This window comes from Populus nigra, chromosome 17 (genome assembly GCF_951802175.1).
Source record: "Populus nigra chromosome 17, ddPopNigr1.1, whole genome shotgun sequence".
NCBI lineage: Eukaryota > Viridiplantae > Streptophyta > Magnoliopsida > Malpighiales > Salicaceae > Populus > Populus nigra.
The window spans coordinates 1,411,695-1,418,806 of NC_084868.1; the positions used below are offsets into that span (position 1 = coordinate 1,411,695).

Genomic DNA, 7,112 nt, shown 5'->3' on the forward strand with positions numbered 1-7,112 from the left:
CTCTCCTTTTTCATTGTTTCAAAAAAATAAACCTAAAACCGCAAAACCACTGCAAAATCAAACACATACCACAAGTTTTGCACATCACTGGCACGGACCATGTTAGCCTAAATCAGCCTAGATGAAGAGGCGTGGGTGGCATCCGAGTGGCTAGGTTTTAGATTACCTCTTTGGGTAAATTTTAATGTGCGCAAGTCACTGATTGGATGTAGCTATTGGGCTACAACCTATAGGTCTCTTGATCCTAGACCCAACCCAGATGGATTTGGCCGCATCCTCTTTCAAGTTCCAAGCATTAAAGATGTAGCTAGCAATTATGGGACAATTTGAATATATAATTGTGAAATAGGAGATATTTTGAATGTCACTTCATTGCAAATTTCTGTTGCTGATAGATTCCCAGACTTTTGCATGCAGTGGTTGACATGAGCTTGGACTATGCGGTAGTAATAATTATTTTTAAATATATTAAAATAATTTTTTAAAAATTTATTTTTTATATCAACATATTAAAATAATTTAAAATCATAAAAAATTAATTTAATACCAATAGTGGCTGCAATGGCTTTAATTTTTTGCGAGAGTGAATACTGAAGAGTACATTGGGATTAATGAGATGTTATGGAGAACGGTGCAGTTGATTTTAAAAGTTTTTTGTTTTCCTAGAAAATGTATTTAAAATAATATTTTTATTTTAAATTTTTTAAAATTTATATTTCATATCAATAATTAAAAAACATAAAAAATAATTTAAAACTAAAAAAAATTAATTTTTTTTAAAAATATAGCAAAATAACAATGCCATGACCATCTAAATTTATCATTTTGTACAAGACTAGTACACATTCAAGTTCAATGAAGATTAATGTATTACATTGTCATTGAAAAAACAAATACAATAATTAAACTGTATTTTATCAAAAAAATATTTGTAAAATGTAAATATTCATACGCACATGTAAGGTAAAGTGGTTGAATTGTCAAATATTTAAACCCAATAAAATATATATTACTATACTTGGTCAGGTCGATTCAAAATCTAGTTAACCCTTCTCCTAACTCATTTTAGGTATAAAAAAATCAATTCAAAATCAATTTATTTTTACTATCTGGCAAGTTAATTGGTAAAAAAAAAAACCGACTCCTTTTAAAATAACATCGTTTATATACAGAGTAAATCCTGTTGATGTCCTATTTTATGCCTAACAAACTAGACCTACCCTTTTCTTTTCGGTCCAATTTTATATACTGTACTCGCACTGGCTCGAAGGAAAAAATATATGCATGAAAGCCATGGGCCTCTGAAGAGAGAGAAAATGGACACCATGAGTCACAAGCCACGTTCTGTTGGTCGACAGACTACTATGAACCGAGTGAATAACTGTAGAACACTCGGCCAAGTTACTTCGACATCTCAGCCCCCAGCAAGGCACGGAGAGGACTCGATGCACGAAGAGACCCCGTTTCCAGGGCTGCATTTCAGCAGAACTGGGCCCGGGGACTTTCCTGGGTCTCTTGACGACCCACCCACTCCGACTCACGATGCATGGATTTTCAGGACATTCTCCAGTGAATATAAACGTTTATGATGCTTTATATCCATCCGATGTGGGATACTGCATAGGGACGGAAGCCTTACTCTGTTCCCTTGCTTTGTTCCAGAGAGATAGAGAGAGAGAGAGTTTCCTTTTCCTTTTAAAGTTTAAACCTCTCTTCACTCGATCACTCTCTGACCCTAACCCACTCCCTCAACAGTACGATTCTCTCTTCTCTCTCTTTTCTCTGTATCTAACAATATGAACCGATTTTGATTTTCTTTTTTGATATTGTGGCATTGGCATCGAAATATTTTTTGAGAGAATTTGGAATTTATTAGGGTTTAAATACATTTATTTCTCTGGACAGATTGTGCGATTCTTCATTCCTTCTCTGTTTAATTTACTTTAGTAATTTTCTTTTTAAATTCATAAAAAATAATAATGTGTTTTTTTTAAGAGTTTGTGATTAAATTTGTGTGTGACTAACATGTAGTCTACCTTGTGTTCGATTTTATGCCTCACAAACCATTTCTTTTCTTCAATGCATAATGTCTTTTGCCTTGAGAAATGATTGATCACAAGCTTTGAATTGGACATGGAGAAGGCATGAAATTAATATTTTGTTCATTGTATTGGACATTTGTTTTTACTTTCTGGGAAACTTGGAGGGGTCTTTGAGGTTGACCATTAATGTTGTGATTGATGGTAGCAGGGAGGAAAGCACATGCATTTTTCGATGGAAAAAGGTGGGCGGGTGTCAAGTAACCTGGCGATTGACAATATGTATGCTAGAAATTTGAAGAAGAGTCAGCTTGGAGGTGTAATATTTGTTTGTACGAACAATACGATAAGAGAGTGCTTATCCAAACAACTCTTTGGTCAGTTCTCTGCATTTGTTTGATTACCTTGTTTGTTTTATAGTACCTCTTAGATGTTCTTATTACTATTTGGTAAGATCATGCTTTAGTAATGTAACTGGTAATGAATTCATGCATGTCGAATTCACTATGTTATGAAATATTTTTTAATGCGAGGATTCTGGTGTTTATCTTGGCCCCTGTGCTCATAAATACTGAAGCATCGGAGGAGAACAATGAGCATTTTTATAAAATATAATATTTGTTGAGAAGCATGTTAAAGGGTGGTAGATTATTAGGCTCACATTTGTATCCCAGGAATCATAAAATTTTTCTTTCACTTTGAACAGGTTTACCGGGTCAGCATTTTTCTTATGTAAAGAATATTGATCCCGGCCTGCCTCTCTTCCTATTCAACTATAGTGACAGGAAACTTTATGGGATATATGAGGCTGCTAGCTCTGGCCAAATGAACATAAACCCGTATGGCTGGACCAGTGATGGTGCACAAAGAACACCATATCCTTCCCAGGTATTAAATGAAGGTTTGTCTTAAATACTCAGATTTTTTTAGTCATTAAGGTTATATGGAGAAGACTTTGCATTATAATCAAGAATACTGTTCTTCTGAAATTATGGTTTGGTCAACAAGGTTCAAATTCACGTGCGGCTGCAATGTCAACCACTGTGTGAAGAACAGTTTAAACCGATTATTGCAGATAACTACTACAATCATAATCATTTCTGGTTTGAGCTTGACCATGTTCAAACCAGTAAGCTGATGTCCTTATTAGCATCTTTAGCTGTTTCCCCTGGCACCTGTGTACTGACACAGAAGATAGAGAAGTGGAGAAACATGTTCCAACCTGGTCCCTTATCTAAATCAAGAGAGGAAGATGAAGGATACAACTTGCCTGCTTCAGAAATTGACCACACTGATAATTCAAGTAAGAAATCAGATTCTACACACATTGCTTCTTCAGATGTAGATAATCAACCAGTGAAAGATCAGTTGGGTGTGACAGCAGTGGAACAAGAAGAGAAAGAGCTAATATTCAAGAAGCTGCAAGAATTGGCTCTCAGATCTGAACCTCAAGCCTCTTCTTTGAGGGATGGCACAGAAGATTCTCCTCCTTTACATGATATGCACTTGGAGGAGAAGGCTTCTGCAGAGGAGCAGATGGGTTCAGAGGAAAAGAATGATGTCAATTCTTGTACCTTTTGTCAATCTACCATTGCTCAGGTGGAGTTTGTTATTTATTCATCTTAATCGTGTCATGGATGACAACATTTTATTCAATGATATTCATTTCTCTCTCTTGCTGTTTTTGTTCTGTCTATATTTGTAGTTGGCTAAAGGGATGGAAGAGCTTAAGGCTTTTAGAACAGAACAAACTCTGAAGATGGGTTATTTAGAACAGAAGCTGGTAATGTTTAAGTGCCTCAAGACTTCTGTTTTTGTAGTTGCTATGTTCTAGATGTTGAAATGCCTTTTTTTATTTAACTTCAGGCAGATTGAAGTTTGCCATGCCAATTGGTAAGTAATTGGACATCCTGTGGGATTGAACTGGCTACAATATTTTTGTTGAGTGATTGAAGGGACTGGTCTTTAACTGGTAATGGCCTTTGTTATTTGTAGGAACAAAATTTACTTTGCAATTCGGTAACTGTTGTATATAACTATATTAGGTGGATTGATGTTTGGCAATGAATTCTAGGGAAAAAAAGGTTGATATGAAATTGAATATTTCCATAGAGGCTAAACTAGAAAAGCTGAAATTAGAGGCAATTTGGTATTGTTGGTTAGGGAAAAAGAGACCCACTGCAATCGATTACATGCACCTAAATAACTATTTGTAGATTAAAAAAAAATTTGTATAAGAGTAGATTAGAAATTGGATACATAATTTTATTCTAGTTTCCTGGAGGAAGGCTTCAGCTTGGCAGATGATATACCCAAGACAATCTCCATGTACTGTTGCTCTATAATTAGAGTCCTTAAACTGATCAAAGATTTGAACATGTGGCATGTTTGTCTCATTTCTACTTTACTTTATGGAATTCATCATAGATTTGCATCTGTTTCTGCGATGTTAAATATTCAAATTTAGGTCTCTATGATATTTTCCCCAGCCATAAACTCTGCATCTCATCCTTAGAAAATCTGCTTAGCTTATGGCACAATGTTCATGGATACCAGTCCATGCTTGTATTTGTCCCTTTACATTTATATGCTGTGTATTTTTTATGAATGGCTTTCTGGATGGCATTTCAGGTTGAGGCTGAAGAACAAATTCAACAGCTGAAAGATCGGTGTATGATGTTGGAATCCATGTCTAATCCATCCAAGGCAGACATTGATGAAACAGTCAATAATTTGTTTGACGAGGAGCAATTGGATCCTACTGATGCCATCCATCTGATGGGGGGATATGATGGTGAATCGTGGTTGTCGACTTTCAGTTTATATTTTCCCTCTCAAGATGTAGTGAAATCTTTGAGGCCAATGAGCTCTGTTCGGTCATATGCTTCAGTTGTACAGTTTCATGAAGAGCTTTATGTATTTGGTGGTGGGAATGGCCAGTTGTGGTATGACACGGGTATGAGCTCTGTTACTGTTTCTTAATTTTTGTTTTTTACTAAAACTTGTTTATTTCTTAACATTTTTTTTTCATGTCATATGAAGTTGAATCATACAATCCAGCAAATGATCAATGGACCCCTCGCCCATCGTTGACCAGGAAGAAAGGGAGTTTGGCTGGGGCTACTTTAAATGACAAAATATTTGCCATGGGTGGTGGAAATGGGGTTGAATGCTTTGCAGATGTTGAAATGCTTGTTTTAGATATTGGAAAGTGGATCCCAACAAGGTCGCTGCTACAGAAGGTAGAAGTCACTGCTTGTCTTGCTTTATATTTTCCATTGGTGGATCTTCTTGGATTGATTTGAAGTTCCAAAGGTTTTAGAACTTGGCAGTTATACCCTTAGTCAAGGATGAAGTTTGTGATAGCAGGTTCATTTGCTTGTGATTTCCCATGTGCCTCTTACATAGTCGTATTTAGTTTTTCTTTTTTTGGCTTTTCCTTTCAAGTCTGCTTTTCATGACCTCGAGTAACTCTTTCATTGGATTTGATATGTTTGGATAACCTGATTAAAGGCTGTTCTACTGTTTCCTTGTTTTGTTCCAGCGATTTGCTCTTGCAGCTGTGGAACTCAATGGTGTACTTTATGCAACTGGTGGATTTGATGGGAGTGATTATTCAAAGTATTGTAACATGCCATTCCTTTTTGTTTCATCACTAGTCTTAGGTTCTATGCTAGCAACTTCGCTCAAATTTATGAAGCATGTAATACTTGCATGAATACCTGCAAACACACATGCAAGCGAGCACATTTATGTGCATAAATGATTGAGATGAGATTGAGGATATGGGAGTTGAGGATGTCTGCTGTTTCTGACAATAGTTTCCCGAGTTAATACTCACATAGAGGTGGAGCCTGCTTGAAGTTTAATTTTTTTGCTTTGTAGTTCCTTTTCAACTAGATAATCTTGCCTCAGGAGCCAGGAGCCAGGAGCCTGTAGTTTACAGATTTTTTACTCTGTCTTGAAGGGAAAATTTGGGTGTTTAATCTGCTAGGAACATTTTGGAAATAGGCCCTTCACATAAAAAAATCCGTTATAATGGCTGACTACCTTTTATTCTTTCAGGACTGCTGAAAGATTTGATCCCAGAGAACATTCTTGGAGCAGAATTGCAAGCATGAATGCAAAGAGGGGCTGCCATTCATTGGTTGTTTTGAATGAAAAACTGTAAGTTTTCATTTCTTACTATGTTAAAGGCAGCAGTTTGTGTAATATATTAATGAGCTTGCAAATAGTAGTCCTACCCAAATTAAAAATTTGGTGTTTAAATATATTGAGTTTCACCATCCCAGCAGAGAAGTAATCCTCCTTAATTAGGCCGCAGAGAAGAGACCCAAATTTTCGATAATTAGAGATGTAAAATAATGGTTGCACCATTCCAGCTGCTTTTAGGCAGCTATTTTCTCATTGGTTTGAATTATGCTACTTGATGAATTTCACCATCTGTGGTTTTTTAGTATCTGCTTCAGGATGCATGCATGCTGTTAATTATGGAAAATTCCCTTTTTAGATATGCTTTGGGTGGTTATGATGGAAGCACAATGGTTTCAAGCACAGAAATATTTGATCCTCGTCTTGACTCGTGGATCCCTGGGGAACCCATGAACAAGCCTAGAGGCTATGCCGCCGCTGCCGCCATTAAGGAATCGATATATGTTGTTGGAGGGCTGGAATCTGATGAGAACATTATAGATACCGTATGCTACCTTCTGCAAATATCTCCACGTTACCTTCCACATTACTTTTGTCTTTTCACATATTTATTTTAACCCCCTACGAAATGGCAGGTTGAACATTTCAAGCAGGGTCAGGGATGGCAAGAAAAGAAGTCCAGGGCCATCAAGAAAAGATGCTTTTTGTCTGCTATTGCTTTGTAAATCATGGAAATGGTTGATAATCTTTTTGAGAGTTAAGAAATTGGTATGATGATTGGCCATTAGAAGCCAAAAGTGTTTTGTTTTTTTTAGATCAGGACGTGGGATGCAAGCAACAGGCAATATAGAATTTGTTCAAGTATGTAAAAAACAGTAATCCCGTCATCAAATAGATCATCAAGGGAAATACCACGAACAA

General features: G+C 36.3%; 1 protein-coding gene across 2 annotated transcripts; it reads left to right on the forward strand.

Annotated features, from left to right (window-relative positions):
- The first annotated feature begins 1,605 nt into the window (after nucleotides 1-1,605).
- Nucleotides 1,606-7,112, forward strand: LOC133676874 (uncharacterized). 2 transcript variants are annotated; one of them, XM_062098654.1, is made up of 11 exons: nucleotides 1,606-1,754; nucleotides 2,251-2,416; nucleotides 2,746-2,927; nucleotides 3,048-3,638; nucleotides 3,745-3,822; nucleotides 4,671-4,995; nucleotides 5,082-5,281; nucleotides 5,584-5,660; nucleotides 6,105-6,206; nucleotides 6,550-6,736; nucleotides 6,827-7,112. In XM_062098654.1, exons 2-11 carry the CDS (start codon nucleotides 2,263-2,265, stop codon nucleotides 6,914-6,916), a joined length of 1,986 nt encoding a protein of 661 aa, XP_061954638.1. In that variant the 5' UTR covers nucleotides 1,606-1,754; nucleotides 2,251-2,262; the 3' UTR covers nucleotides 6,917-7,112. The 2 variants fall into 2 exon arrangements, with proteins under 2 accessions (XP_061954638.1, XP_061954639.1); XM_062098655.1 differs by lacking the exons at nucleotides 1,606-1,754; nucleotides 2,251-2,416 and having other exon boundaries at nucleotides 2,803-2,940.